We start from the raw sequence: 16116 nt of genomic DNA, 5'->3' as shown, positions 1-16116 counted from the left end.
TGAGAGCTATTTGACAATATCAATGAGACTGATTGCACAACATGATAAAACAAGGAGTACAATTAATAATACCGCATTATTCTTAAGTCTTTATTTTAAACGTTTGCAACATTCATTACAATAATTAGGAACAAAATGAACATTAAACGTGATATTGAACTTTTCAGTATTGTTAATACAATGGAATGACTGTTATTGATATAGTATGCTATCATCAATCTTAACTAGAAGATTTAAATTTGGCAATAGTCACAAATCTTTGGATCCTCGAGTTTTTTGCTACTACTACCCCATAATTCATGAAATATTCACAATTTAGAGCATCTAATTTATTACATACAATAGAACAAGTTGGCCTTGCGAACACGATTTTCCAGTATCAAATAAACTATTATTGCATTCTTATTAATTTAAAAATACAAGAATTATTTTGTCTGGATATGATTCAGTAGAAGTATAGTTTCGAAAAAGCTAGAAGCATCAAACTAGCCTACAATAACCCAAGTACTGTATTAATAATACTATATATTTTTGAGTATCTATATTGAATGTTAGGAATTTATTCAACTGAGTTTAGAATATACAAATAAGTACATATTTATAAACTAGCAAACCGTATAGTCTGTCTAAAATTCAGTTGCAAAATACAATTATTCAAAATAGACTTTGGGATTTACAAAGAAATGAAAGGAACACTAAACTTATGATTTTCATTTCGAAATAATTTTCTTGAACCAGAAAGCAGATGGCTAAGTCATTGGATCACAGTAGACGAAGAAAATAATTAAGTCGATAATTTATGAACTAGTGCAAATACGATTGTTCAACCTAAAACTAACAATTTACACGAAATGGAAGGAAACGTAGCGTAGAAAATCACTGAGATCATAAAGTTTAAAAAAAATATATACGCTTACTCAGTGGAAGACAATAAATTCCATGAGATATCATGATTAATATAATGTTAATAGAAGTGATGAACCGTTATTATGCTCCGTGAGTGAAACTAGCGGATAGTCTGTGACATATGAAGTGGTGTTAACATCAGTTCGAATGCTGCATCCTTCAAGTTGGCCCCTCTCAGGTTTGCCTCATGTAGGTCGCTACCCGATAGATTGCAATTCTGCAAACAAAAAACAAATATCATCTAAAAAGAAACAATACCTAAAGCGGACCATCCACTATCCGACTATTTGGTCCAACCACGTTGGTTCTTTCACCACTCCGGCTGGTTAGTCCAACATCCCCACACATCTTGATCTTGAGTTTGGAGGGAACAGTTCACCAGACTTATCCGACTCGTCTGGCAGCATTCGCCCCGCCCACAACCCCAATCACAGTCCGAAGTCGAATTAATGAACCTCAAGTTGGAAAAAATATGGGATAGTGAATGACTTGAACAGTCACCAGTCTCGGCAACCAGCGAGTCCGAGCAAGTCAGGGGGGCATTAGTTCTAATATATTATGCTCATTACACCAAGCCATTCTGGCGGCTGGCCACCAGATTTTGGCGATCTGGCAAAACTGAAGTGATCCGCGAAAATTGGTGTCTCAATCAGCCATCAGCCAATCCTAATGTCTCACTGGTGGCCGCCAATGGTTGATCTCTGGCGACCCAGTGGTGGTCGAGACGGGTGGCTGAATGTAATACGTGGCTAAAGGTTAGTTTTGTATGCCAAGAAACACTATGAATCCTGAAAAACCATCTACTTTTTAATCCTGATTCACTCATATTGCATTAAGTAGGTAAAACACAACGTTAGTAGCCAGAAGGTTGATCACTCACAGGCGTAAGATTCAAAATGGTGGGGGCTACGCCAGCGTGACGTCACGTGTAGTAAAAAGTGATAGAGTAACCACACTGAGCCTACAGTTTATTCACTGTATCTTCAAATACATCGTCGTTTAATCCCCTCAAGATTGGCCTAGAACTTTAAATATCCGTACTTATAGCGAATGAATAATCGATTCTTATGATGTTGTTAAATATTTCCAGTTCATTCAACTTGTAAGAATAAAATGAAGTTGAAAATTTTCAAGAATATGAAAAAGTGACATGATAAAGTTGATACGCTGGAAAAGCGTTAGTAGACAACGTTATACTATTATAATTTCAGATTAACCCATAAAACAATCTTGATAAACCAATTCATATAAATGCATTCATATAAATGCACTGAACACATACTGGTGTCGAGCACATGTTCTACGAGAATCAAAATATATTATCCCAGAAATTCACAAGCTGATGTATAGCCAAACTAAAAAATATAAACACGACCTAGAAGATGAAGAAACGTTAAGGGTTTGAAAGGGTAGGTTAGGAGGTGGGGTTTTTGCTTTTAAATGGCAAAATGCTTGTATTATTTAAATGTTATGATAATTATTGTAAAGCAGAAACAGCAGAAAGCTGCATGTCATAACATGTTTGTGTTATATAATTTAAATATACGTCACCGTATGATTTTCAAGAATGTGATATTCTGCCTACTTTGTACTACAGCCTACATCAAGGCTGCAGTTTCCCCACTCCAATCGCATGTCAACTTGAATCCAATAGATGAGTGACCAACCTTCTCTGTCTGCTAACTTTGGGTAAAACACAAATGTTTAGTTCTTCAACCACAGAAGAAGGAACTCAATGTTCTTTCCTTTGAGGTTCAACATAAATATTGGGAAACATTGGTATATATGGCGAGGTGATTACGCAGAATTATATAAATTATTAATGCTTCATAATAAAAGAAATATTGATTACCTCAAGGTCAGCCCCAGCTAAAACGGCCGCACGCAAGTCGCAGTTCTGGAGATTGGCATTCTTCAGAGTGGACACTCGAAGATTCACGCCGGCCATATTGCTTCCTTCTAGGTTAGCGCCTTTCAGATTCACACCTGACAATTCCAATTGCAATGTTAGCTCATCCACAGAACTTGGACTGACTACTGATTCCCACTATTTACTCGGAAAATTTTACATTTCCTTTGCTTAGGTCAATTAAATAACAGAATATTGGTTCAAAACTAGGTTTTATATTGGTTCATTAATGTAATACTGTAGGCTATATATTACTTATTCAATAAGTATATTTCCATTGATAAATCGTCGTAAAATTGAAAAATAAAATTTATCCGGAAATTTTATCGAACATTTTTATCAGGTTCTGAATAGACTATGTGATAATTTCATGAGTTTCATTATTAGTTCATTCTAGTTGCCTTTTCATGGCTCTATTTAATTCATGATTAAATATTTCATAAAAACGTGATTTTTAATTATAATTTATTACGATTTTTTCATAAGTACTATCAATCATATAAGTCTTTTAATGTCCTCAAAAATGACGAAGGAGAGAGTCAATTACGTTAGCCACAAAACGTGATCTGTAGAATGGTTCCAAGAATACGTGTCAAAAATTTGACGTCAATTGATCAAAGATTTCGTCAGTTATTGTCACACTTTATTGCCCGTTTTGGTCTTAAGCTTGTGCTACTTTTCTGGAAATTGTGTTATGTTGAATGATTTAATAAATGAATAGATAAACATGAGACTAAAAATCAAGTCTAAACTGGAAATTCGCTTCACTTGTTCGAAAGAATTATAAATATTCCGTAATCAACGAACAGCCAACAGACATACTACTAATGATCGTACATACAACAAGGTAACATGTGTTTTAACTTGAGAGGTACACGAAAAACTCACCCTCCATGTTAGTTCTACTTCCACTGGGATCTTCAAAATTGCAGCCTCTCATGTTAGCGCCTTCTAAATTAGCACAAAGCATCTTGACTCCAAGCAATTGAGCACCCTCCATTTGTGCATGGGACAAATCGGCTCGCTCCAACGAGCACCAGCTGAGATTGGTGCCAACCATCCGACATCCATGCAGGCAAGCGAACTGAAACCCAGAGCAATGCGTCCTACGATTAGCTGATAACCAACAACTGTTGGTGAGAATTAACCATAACCAATCGGAGAGGACATTCTGGTTGTCGTGTGGCTTGGAACGCTAGTCAGTGGCCAGCTCTACTTTAAAACAAAACTACTGAGAAGTCAAACCAAGTGTTTCAGATGCTTTTGATATTTAGAAAAAAATTAATTTATTTCTGAGGAGCTTTCATGTAAGAACTAAGCCACACGAGACGTTTTCAGACGAGTCGGCAGGCAGGAAGCTCTCCAATTGGCTGATTGGGTTGGTGTTTCGGAATCAGCCAATCGGAGAGGTATCTGCCCTGCTGACTCTTCTGAAAAACGCTTCGTGTGGCTTGGCCCTTACATTTTGAAACAAAAATGTATCTAGCATGTCGAAAACTTTATGTTCTCTGGACAAAATGGCTCGACAACGACGAACATTTTTATAAAAAAAACTGAAGGTCGATAAAAAATATCTACAGAACACCAGAAAGGAGTCTCCTTCTCCATTATTTTAATAAATGGACCACTTATCACTGAATCCCATTATTATGAGAGAAGGCAGAGAACTAATATTCAAAATAAAAACGTATTTTCACAATCTTTGAATACTGTAGATATAAGAAGAAGACAGTATAAATAAATCTAGAAAATTCGGGATTAGTAATAATCTACAATGTTATTTCACCGCAAAGAGGTGCTCTTAATTTAATAAAACAGGTATTGATAGAAAAAAATGCAACTTCACGTACCAGCTTCCAAAAGAGCTGCTAAGTGTTTATTTTGATTTATTTTCAATTTGAGCAATTTCTATGTCTAATATTTGTGTATATTGCTTGGATTGAAAAAATGAGATAATGTTTTCTTTATTATACCTGAATGACATATTTATTTATATCTTGACTATTTCAATAAGTACCGGAATTTATATACATTACGCATATAAAACTAGTCAGTAGTTTTAGGGAGTAGATAGGTTCATATTATATTATTAAAAGGTATCATGTATTTATTCAGGACTGCTTATTTTCATTTATAAAATAACATTATAGTACCCTTTTTGAAAATAATAGATTAAAAACACAAATTGAAACTACTAGTTTCGATGTTCCACATCATCTTCAGGTTTCAGATTTATCATCTTCAGTAAAATTTCAAAAAAGGGTACTATAATGGTATTTTATAGATTATCTTTATAATAGTTTAATTTTTTATTCGAGTTTTGTAAAATTTTAAAAAAAGTTGGAATTTCTACAATCGAATGTTCCATACTCACATACATTGGAGAGGTTCAAGTTAATAATTGATAACACTCAAGTTTTCTACTCAACTAGTTTTTTCTAGCAAAAACAGTGCATCACCTTGAAGTTAATATTGCGCAGGTCAAGCCGTGACAGGTCAGCGCCTGCCAGGTTAACACCCTGGAAGCGCAGGTCAGACGAGAGGGGACTCTGAATGAGAGCATTGATGACATCTCGTCTGGTCAGAGGAAGATTATCCCTCGAACGCTGGCTCGACTGGATTATGTTTTCTAGCTGAGGTACTAGACTTTCTACACCAAAGAATCTTGCCTCTTCGAGTATTCCTGAAAAGAGATTAAAATAAGCTTGTATTGTAGTAACTGTAAATAATAGCATTTTTGAGTCTAGAAATAAATAACTTTACTCTAACGTTAGGAGGCTCTTCATTTACCTATGTAGCACAAAATTGTTGAAAACATTATGATAATAACCACACTTTCAGCGTTGAAACGGCGGAAGTTTTCTCATGTTTTCAACGTTGCATTAAAACATATCTTCAACATCAAGATATCACATATTGTTCATCATACTCGCACTTACACAAATTATTATAATTAAAATTTGGGAAAGAAACAGATTTGGGCTTCAAGCCTGTTGTTCCTTTCCCAATCATTCATAGTTGAGAATGATATTGTATGTTTCAATGTACATAAATAAATAAAAATTAGTTCAATTAAATTTCAATTGTCAAGAAAAACAAAACATCAATGAAACAAAATGTATGATCAATGGAAGAAAATCCCCGCATGGGCTATTGCCACATACTCATTAGCCACATTGATCTGTTTTTATAGTAGCCACTGTTGCCTTGCCAAGAAAATAGAGGAAACCAAGCCAAGAAATTATGAAAAATGATATAATGTACTATGAGATTCATTTGTTGATATTAAACTAGAGGAATTCATTGTTGTATTCAGTATTAAGAATGTTCCATGATATATTTGTGGGATGAGAGGGACTTGTTAAATTTTCCTTCGTTAAACTTATTACATTTTAATTATAGTATAGAAACTTTTCTTTCATCACTTTTGAACCATACCTATATTAAAAATGTCTTACAATGAGCGGAAGCAGAACTTTTCCAAGTGTAGCAGTCAACATTTTGAACCAAATGACTCAATTAATAAAATCTTTTAATTTAAAAATTATTGAATTGCTTGTGATTCCATGGAACATGGAGGCTTACCCTCGGGATTGACGTTTGTGTCATAGATTAACTGTCCGTTACGAAGGTAGTTCAGTATCGGCTCGAAATAAGTTGAACTGCGATCGATCAAGTACGCGCCATTACTGTCAACATTGCTGGGTGTCATATTGTAACCATAATCACTCTCAGCAAACATCCTGAAAACAAAAAATTATTCATTAAGTACCATATTCCCAAACTATTCACATGTAGGGAAACATAAGTATGTTTTTAATTCATGTAGCAGCTAATTCATTAGTATGAGCTTAGAAACGACAGTACTCTGGTTACAGTAGTTGAGCTGTATAAATTTCAGGCAGTTCTATTGATATTCGGTGAGATAATGATGAAAAATGCTTGACAGGCAATAGCTACATCATTTTATATTATCTAGTTGCTGTGTGGAAACTCTCTACCAGACAGGTCATTCTATATTAATGTTATCCAGTTGCAAGCGAATGCTTTAACAAATAAAGATATAGATTGAAGCTAAAGTGAGATTCATGTTCCAAAGTCAACACCTGATTAGTTATTGTTTGCTACCATTGTCTATCATTGGACAAAGCAGATAAATCCATCATTATTTAGCTCCGCAACGTTATCAAATCGTTTGTTGACTATGGATAAATATAATATAATATGTACTAGAATATTTAATCTCAATTATGAAAATTTATAATTAAATCACGGAAAAATATAATTTCTTAATGAATACAATAAATTTGAGACAGAATTGATCATTGTTAACAAGAATCAAATCAGGTTTACCGGCGTTACTTGAATCACAACTATTCACTATAGAAGGCGGTGGAAACAGAAAAGAAGCAATAATGTTTTCCTATCATTTCCACTGAATTTATGACGTGAATCTAACGTTACAAAATTAAAGCGACGTTGAAGGAAATAGTGATCAGAGAAATACTACCTAATGTTAGTTTATACGTCAAGAGTAAATAAAAACGAGAAATGGAATTAGTACCTTGCAAGCATGCTGTTGGGTTCCTTGGTTGACAGGGTACTTCGAGAGGTTGTAAAATACTTTCCACCAACGTTCAACGTCACCCAGTCAGACAATCCATTGGAAGCCTTCGGAGGGCTCAACTCATTTGTTCTAACTGGTCCTCTAATCGGTCCAACAGGAATGAATCCTTCCCCACCGGATACGTAAAGAATGTCATCGTCCCTGGATATAACAAAATAACAAATAATAGCATTCTAAATTCTAAGTAAATAAATTTTAAGCATTCCAAGTTATAGTAAATTTACAACTCTATTTTTGCTTGTGAACTTCCCTTCGTGCAGTGGACCCTTGGAATTTAACACTGCGTTCAATTATGAATGACAAAATGATTGGTTGGTTAGTTCATGATACTTCTGCAGTAAAGCAAACTGCAGTACAGGTAATAAGAAATATCTTGATTGATTCAAGAGTTCGCAGTCCAGTCCGCAGATATTTCTTGCAAGTCATAAATTCTGATCTAAATTTTCCTTCACCTACTATTCAAAGTACCACACTTACTCTACTCCCTGGAAAATAGTAAAGCATTGACTAAAAGTGGTTTTTACTCCCTAGAGAGTAAAAGCAACACTGTTTGAATAGCATGGGAAGCATCTCCATTTACAAAGAAACTTACATTGGAAATAAGTAGGAAGCTCGTCAAGGCAGTTCAAAATTAAGTTCAAAACCGGCTAAAACATTGAAAATTCATTCCTGAATGTGAAAATTGATAATTAATTTATCTACACCATAAAATGATTATTTCTAATAGATCCAAGTTGATCACCATTTCGGAGTAATTGCAAGAATAATACAGTTAGTTAATGCTAATTCCCGATACTGATCTTTGTTGTACCCCGTGACTGGACTGCACGCTAGGAGCAGCAACGGATGGTCAGGCGATTTTTGTCTTTCCTTTCAAAGAACTCCTGCCCGCTAGAGTTCTTATTGACCGATGCAGTCTGACCGTTAATAGTATGTACTGTCAGTTTTTAAGAGCGTGGAACTCGTACCGTGTGACCGCTCTCCGTGGGCGCGTATCCTAAATGTCCTCTATTTGGAATGTTATATAAAATGAAACCACGCAAGTTTTGTTCTGTTGCATATTCATAGTTTTGTTATTCGTAAGGGTGAAGGGCGTGAAGCTGGCATCATCTCCAGGCGTGTGCGTAGGTATTGAGACGGATGATGATGATGAGACATGAGTGGACTTACAGCTCAAGGTGGATTCCGATCCACTGGCAAGGATCGGCTCTGCAAGTGGTCATCCTTACAGAGGGAGGAACAAACGCAAGAAACTCAACATCAATTTATTCAATCTTCAATCGATAGCTTATCAGCGCGACCGCTGAGTTAATTGATTGTCGATTGTTTGAATAAGTTATCAATTTATTGAAGAGAACAGATACAAAAAAGAATGATTAGTAAAAATGTTGGTCTTACCTCAAGAGTTTAAGGTCGTCAATCTCTCCGCCTTGAGGCGTGAATAGCCGTCTTGCTACAATCCCAAATTTATTGGTGGCAGTATTTAATAGTTCATCCAGTGAATGTGTGACAAGTATAACCTGAAAAAGTTAAAAGCGTTCAACTCAACTAGAATTCATTACTTTAAAAAATGTGTAAAAAATCTGAAACCCCAAAATTTTAAAAGTTGAGGCCTATTTTATTTAACATTAGTGGTGACAACTTGAATACTTGAATTCGTTGCCAATTACTGGGATCTCCAGATAGGTAGTGTCAAAAAACATCTGTTACATACATTTAAAAAAACTGCATGGATATTCATGTAGTGGAGGTGCTAGATCGGCAAAAAAGAGACACCTCCCTCACTCCCCCAACGAGTAGAATGGCTTTTCAGTTTGTTCTTCAAAATGGTGTAGAACCTTAAGTTCGGTTTGCCTTGTATCTCCTTGGGAAGGCTGGGAAATTTATTGACTGGGTTGGGAAGCTGTTGTAAGTTCCAGCCAGTCTGCTGTGAGGAATCTCCAATAAGCCGTCATGTCTGGTATTAAACGCATGTATATCACTTATTCTTTGTAGCAGATCCTGGTTTTTATTTATGTAGATCAGTGAGCACAGTACATACTGGCTGTACACAGAGAAGATTCCAAGACTCCTGAAGAGAGGCCGGCAATGATTCCTGACGTCTGAGAAGGACACTAAGGGCCGGTTTCCGAGCTCGGGATTTAGCTAAGTTCTAGACTTTAACTGGCTTTAAACTCTGGAGTCAGAAAATTTGCTTTCCGAGTCAGAGCGTTAACGTAGTCGAGGACTTGAATAGACTCTGGAGTTTAGAGATCACGTTAGACCCTGGAGTTTATAATTTCGCTTTCTGAGTGAACGGCTTATAAGTCCAGGACTTGAATTAGGTTCTCGTCTCTTTCCGAGTCGAGGATTTATAAAAAATCGTCAAGTCCAGAACTTAAAACAGCATAATTTTAAACCCTCGACTGGGGTAGGGTTTAAATTCAAGTTATAAACTTAACTGAGCAAACACAATTCAGTTATTGTTTTGAAGTAGATGGAAAGCCAAATAGATGTCATGAAATACCTAAATTATTAGGATTAGTCCATCTAAATTCATAATTCATAGTTTGCAAGTTTATTTTGGAACAACCTCATGAAATAGAAAGTATTAAAATACACCAAGTAAACTGCCATTGTCAACAATCAACAAATCACTGCTTTTGTCCTGAAATTCGAAAAAAGGACCGAGTAAAATACCTGGGAATACTGTTGGATCCATATCTGAGATGGAATATTCATATAAACAGCATGTGTTTAAAAATAAAATTTCTAATATATAAATTTCATCAAATTAGAGAACTAAATAACTTGAAAATAGCCCGATTAATCTACTTCTCTTATGCACAAGCTGTCTTACAATATGGAATAAGAGCTTGGGGTGGAGCCTTGAACACACATTTTAAAAAACTTTTCATAATTCAAAAATATATTATTAAAACAATTCTAGGCAAACCCAGACTTTATCCTACAAGCAATATTTTCAATGAATTCAAAGTACTAACTGTTCGACAGCTGTACATAAAAAATTTGATAATATATATTAAGAAGAATAAAAATAATTTTCTTCTTCGTGAAAGAAATTTAAATATACGTCCTATTAGAGAAACATTCCATCAAGAGAGGATGGATTTGAATGTATGTAGAAGACAATTCACTTACTTATCACAGAGGATAATAAATCTTGTTCCTACTCATTTTGTTGCCAATACAAGCCGGAGCAAAAAACTAAATTGCGAGATTGAGGAATGGATAAGATCAAATAAAACTGAAGCAAAAATCTTCTAAGCACCAACTGTTTCTTGTTTTTATGTTTTGTTTTTTTTTATCATAGAATAATAATTATTGTGTTTTACTAACTTTTATCTAATTTAATCTACAAACTTATATTTGTGTGTAAGTTCCACTAATCTTTGTTCTTTTTGGTTCAATTTCTTAGTTTAAATTGAATAATATATTACTGCAACTTAGGTCTACGCACAGGTTTTACCTTGTAGGCTACTCCTTAAACATAGATGGACATAAAAAAATAATATACTGCAGTTTTGGGATCATTTTATATATTTAATAGTATTTTTCTTGTATTATTTTTATATGTTATAATATTAGATTATTATAATTGTGTATGTTTTTTGAGAATTTGAATTTGATCAAATAAAAAAGGCCTTGATCAAATAAAAGGAATAAAATTGTATCAGAATTATATGTAATAAACTAACCTTATTTTACGACTGACATAACCTGAAAATGTTCGAGAAAAATAATAAACAATACAAAGATTGCCTTGGAATATATATTCCAATCTGAATATTAATCAATGTCATATTCAACATAATAATAATAACAATAATAAATTATTATTCCATTTTTTCAAAACAATTATACGTTTTCAAACTCAATAGCCTAATGAAATTTTTATTTCAAAATCATTGGTTAGGATCAATGATCAATAATAGCATAACTTCAAATGAAATGTTTATTCATTCATCTTTCAAAAGGTTACGTTTTGCTTTGAATAGGCCTACAAAGAAATAAAAAATCTGGTGTGGCGCACTCACACAACTTTCCTTGCCGTTATGAAAATTGATCACCTGATGCTAGTGCTCCCGCGCATCTCAAGTCTACTATTTAAAGATTTGAGCCAGCTGGTGATAGGGCAATAACGCTGGAGACACACATGAGGTCTGCTATCTCTTCATAGTGAATGATTTAATAGAATCAACAATAATTTGCAATTGAATAATCACATTTTCTCGAATTTAAAGCTTATTTTCAATTTTAGGTGAAAATGTTACTGAACATTAATTGTAGAGATGTTCATGCTCAATCTACTCCACTTGATTTTTCTTGTTTCAATTGTATCTGAAGCCTGATAATTGGGAATCTATCTGCATTGATGGGGCGGAGCTCCTGAAATTTTTACAGATATGGGACTTGTGGCAATTGATGGAGCTTATCGATGACTATTTTAGGTATGAATTTGATCAAAATCGTTGGAGCCGTTTCCGAGAAAATCACGAAAAACCCGGTTTTTGACAACATTTTCGCCATTTTAGCCGCCATCTTGAATTGCATTTGATCGAAATTGTTCGTGTCGGATCCTTATAGTGAAAGGACCTTAAGTTCCAAATTTCAAGTCATTCCGTCAATTGGGAGATGAGATATCGTGTACACAGGCGCACATACACTCATACACACACACACACACACACACACACACACACACACACAACACACACACACACACACACACACACACACACACAAACCAATACCCAAAAACCAGTTTTTTGGACTCAGGGGACCTTGAAACGTATAGAAATTTAGAAATTGGGGTACCTTAATTTTTTTCGGAAAGCAATACTTTCCTTACCTATGGTAATAGGGCAAGGAAAGTATTTTCACAAAATAATTTGGAGAGCATGCTCATTTGAATTATCTCGCTGCAATCAGCTGTTTTCGTTTTGCTATAATGCCAACCATACAACAGCAAAATATTGTGAATTTCCCTCATGTTTATTGCGTTAAAGTCCTGGACTCAAATAAGTCGAGAACTCAATAGACCCCGGAGTTTAGAAGATAGAATCGTGACTCAGAGAGTCGATTTAGACCCGTGCGCTTATTCAAGTCCTAGACTCTGTAAGTCCAGAACTTAGAGATCCCGAGATCGGAAACCGGCCCTAAAGGTTTTTAAGCGAAAATAGATGTAACATTTTAAATAGGGGCTTGGTTTAAAAAATTGCATTAGGGGTTTTCAGTTTTTTAAATTAAAAAAGTTTTTATTCTGTAGTTGCAGAACATCATGGGAGGCTGGTGAATGATCTCACAGCAGTAACCCATAGTTAGTGACTCTAGCAAAGTGAGTTATAGGCCATGATGAGGCTGCTGTGACCAACCAGGTGTCTCAGTTTTCTGAGGAGGTAGTATAATACTCTTGGACGTTTCCTGCATACCTGATGAACATGATGGTTCCAGCTAAACCTCCTGTCCATTCAGAAACCTAGCAGCTTCACTGGTTCTTCTGCACATTTTTGACTCTTCAATGAACAGACTAGGATGCTCGTTTTATCTTCATTGAGCTTCAATTTGTTTGCAAGAAACCATACTTGGCCTCCTCAATGAGACAGGCAGGCCTGTTCAATGGTGGTGCCCCTCACCTGTTTGGAGTGGTGCCTCTCACCTGTTTAATGGTGGTGCCCCTTATAACAAGGTGGTGTCATCCGCAAAAAGTACTGCACCCTGCCTGCTCGTGAAGTCGTTCATAAGCAATATGAACAGCAGGGGTCCTAGAATTAAGACTGGTACTCCATGCTCCACAGCTTTCAATTTTGAAGTGGCACCACTCCAAATCTATATCTTCTATTATCTATAATATTATGAAGGAAGGGGCTGGCTTATACATGTACGGGATAGGAAATCCGCGATTGGAGCATAATCACTCTTATGAACTAATTAACATTTACATTAGCTTTGGCAATTTTACATCAAGACTCTGAATTTTCCGTGCATATGGTTCTAGATCTATTTTCACTTTCCTTGCCCTATTGCCATAGGTAAGGAAAGTTTTGCTTTCCGAAAAAAATTAAGGTACCCCAATTTCTAAATTTCTATACGTTTCAAGGTCCCCTGAGTCCAAAAAAGGGGTTTTTGGGTATCGGTCTGTATGTGTGTGTTTGTGTGTGTGTATGTGCGTCTGTGTACACGATATCTCATCTCCCAATTAACAGAATGACTTGAAATTTGGAACGTAAGCTCCTTACAATATAAGGATCCGACACGAACAATTTCGATCAAATGTGATTCAAGATGGCGGCTGAAATGGCGAAAATGTTGTCAAAAACACAAAAACAGGGGTTTCCGCGATTTTCCCGAAAACGGCTCCAACGATTTTGATTAAAGTTATACCTAAAATAGTCATCGATAAGCTCTATCAACTGCCACAAGTCCCATATCTGTAAAAATTTCAGGAGCTCCACCCATCTATGCAAAGTTTGATTTTAGATTCTCAATTATCAGGCTTCAGATACAATTTAAACAAAAAATTTCGAGTGGAAAAGATTGAGCATGAGAATCTCTACAATTAATGTCTAGTAACATTTTCACCTAGAATTAAAAATAAGCTCGAAATTCGAGAAAATGTTATTATCCAATTGCAAACTGTTGGCAACTGTTGATTCTATTAAATGATTCACTATGAAGAGGTAGCAGACCTCGTTTGTCTCCAGCGTTATTGCCCTGTCACCAGCTGGCTCAAATCTTTTAATAGTAGACTTGAGATGCGCGGGAACACTAGCGTCAGGTGATCAATTTTCATAACGGCAAGGAAAGTTGTGTGAGTGCGCCACACCAGATTTTTATTCTTATAAATCAATCAATTTTTAATTGAAATGGATTGAAACCAATTTGATCAAATTGTGATTTAAATTTTATGCAGTGATGAAAGCCCAAACAAACAGAGCTTTCTTCAAGTAATTACATAGCGTTATTGGTAGCACGCGTGACTCATGAATGGAAGGTTGCAGGTTTCAGACCGATCAAACTTATTTTAATTGCTAAGAATTTTCAACTCTGATGACGATTATCCACGTATTAAAAGAAATGTTATTATATTTTTAAATGTTCGGTACACTGGCTCAGTTAGGATCTAAACATTTTTCATAGAGAGGACTTAGAAAGTTTGGTAATTAGGGTAATCGGAGTTTTGCAGCGTCTTTCTGCGTTGTCTAAGTCAATGGTTATTAAATATAGCCTGAAAGTCTGTATTGCTAATCTGACGGAGGAAGCAAGAGCAGGCTTAAATGAATGCAGACTAAATAACTTAGCCTACAGGCCTTATTTATGGATGGTTAAGCTATTAAAGATAGCATTAATAATAAAGTTCATCGCTAATTAAAAAAAGATTATACAATTGTATTGACATTATAGGCTAATATTAAGCATGAACAAATGATTATTGAACAGCAAATAGAAATTAGGATGTACATTGAACTTTTGAATGCTAGTGTGTTTGCTCTTATGAATGATGTTTTTTCTATTCCGATGGAATGTAGGCCTACAAGGTTAATTCAATATCAACATATTCACTATTTTGATAAACAGTATTACTAATAGTAATTGGCCTATAACATTTACTATTATAGAATTACTTTTAGGTAACTATGTTTAAAATATCCATTATTTTATTCACAAATTGTTATTTAAAAATTACCTAGAAATGAAGAAAGTGCATTTGTTGGTTGGTTAAAAAAGGTTTGTTGCAAAATTATATTAATGTGAAAGAGGGTCATAGGATTCCAGTATATATGTTAAGATTACAGGATCTGACATAAAAATTGATTGGTGGGAAGCAATGGTTTTTTGTACACATTGAAATATCAACAATCAACAGTTGTAAAAATGTTTTAGAACCTCAAGCAATAATGATACCGTACAACTTTTATATTTTTGTAGAAATATGAAAAATCAAACATCATACAATATAGGTAGTTAATATTATTTAAAATTACAGTTTCTCTTGAGAAATGAAAAAATAATTTTTAATTGCTCTCCTTACCTTTCCATCAACATCAGTTCCATTTCTAAATACTATAACTCGCTTCATTGCTTAATAAATCAAACAATATCGATAATATTAAGAAGATTCACCTTTTAACACTACTTATTCTCAAGCGCAAAAGAAAAGCATGTTCATACACAAATTTAAACAAAACTGTGACCACCTTGTCAACTTTTCAAAATTTCAGAAACAGAAATCAGAGGCAACAGCTGTCCATCAACTATCGAATCAATAACACCTGTTCAAAATTATTTTTCATGCATTGCCAACTTCCAAAACACTAAACAAGTGCAAATACAAAAATTGCTCGAAATGAGTGTAGATGTAATCAGTTATTTGAAGACTGTACTTGATACAATTTTGTTGGATTGGTTGTTGAACCAATTGAACTATTGACCCAATTGTTGGAAAACTCGCTCATGAACTGTTTTGCTGTAATTTTTGAAACCTAAAACTTTTAACTATAGGCTACAGCGTTGGTGAAAGTTACGGAAAGAGCTAATTATTTTTTCCTCCACCTACTGTCTAAAGTACTTACTTTACTCCCTGAAACATAATACTAAAGTTTCACTTTTTCGCTCTAGGTAGTAAAAAACAGAAAAACTCCCTAGGGAGTAAAAGTGAATCCATTTAAATAAC

At 34.8% G+C, this 16116-nt stretch overlaps 1 protein-coding gene across 1 annotated transcript; it reads right to left on the bottom strand.

Annotated features, from left to right (window-relative positions):
- Positions 1 to 76: 76 nt before the first annotated feature.
- On the bottom strand, positions 77 to 15716 carry LOC111064158 (BTB/POZ domain-containing protein KCTD9). The gene is made up of 8 exons (XM_022351843.2): positions 15475 to 15716; positions 8841 to 8962; positions 7380 to 7583; positions 6401 to 6558; positions 5275 to 5498; positions 3704 to 3899; positions 2759 to 2892; positions 77 to 1123 (listed from the first exon to the last, which is right to left on the bottom strand). The coding sequence occupies exons 1-8, from the start codon at positions 15520 to 15522 to the stop codon at positions 1007 to 1009; spliced, it is 1203 nt and encodes a 400-aa protein (XP_022207535.1). The 5' UTR covers positions 15523 to 15716; the 3' UTR covers positions 77 to 1006.
- Between the last annotated feature and the right edge of the window lie 400 nt (positions 15717 to 16116).

This window comes from Nilaparvata lugens, chromosome 1 (genome assembly GCF_014356525.2).
Source record: "Nilaparvata lugens isolate BPH chromosome 1, ASM1435652v1, whole genome shotgun sequence".
Lineage (NCBI taxonomy): Eukaryota > Metazoa > Arthropoda > Insecta > Hemiptera > Delphacidae > Nilaparvata > Nilaparvata lugens.
Note: the sequence above shows the minus strand (reverse complement) of the source record. Positions and strands in the feature narration are given on the sequence as shown.

What these genes read in the sequence shown, in the direction of transcription:
- LOC111064158 (XM_022351843.2), bottom strand. Translation starts at nt 15,522, where the DNA reads ATGAAGCGAGTTATAGTATTTAGAAATGGAACTGATGTTGATGGAAAG. An exon ending in TGCGCAATATTAACTTCAAG is followed by an intron (nt 3,900 to 5,274) that starts GTGATGCACTGT and finishes TCTGGGTTTCAG; the next exon opens with TTCGCTTGCCTGCATGGATG. An exon ending in TAGCTGGGGCTGACCTTGAG is followed by an intron (nt 1,124 to 2,758) that starts GTAATCAATATT and finishes TTTTGTTTGCAG; the next exon opens with AATTGCAATCTATCGGGTAG.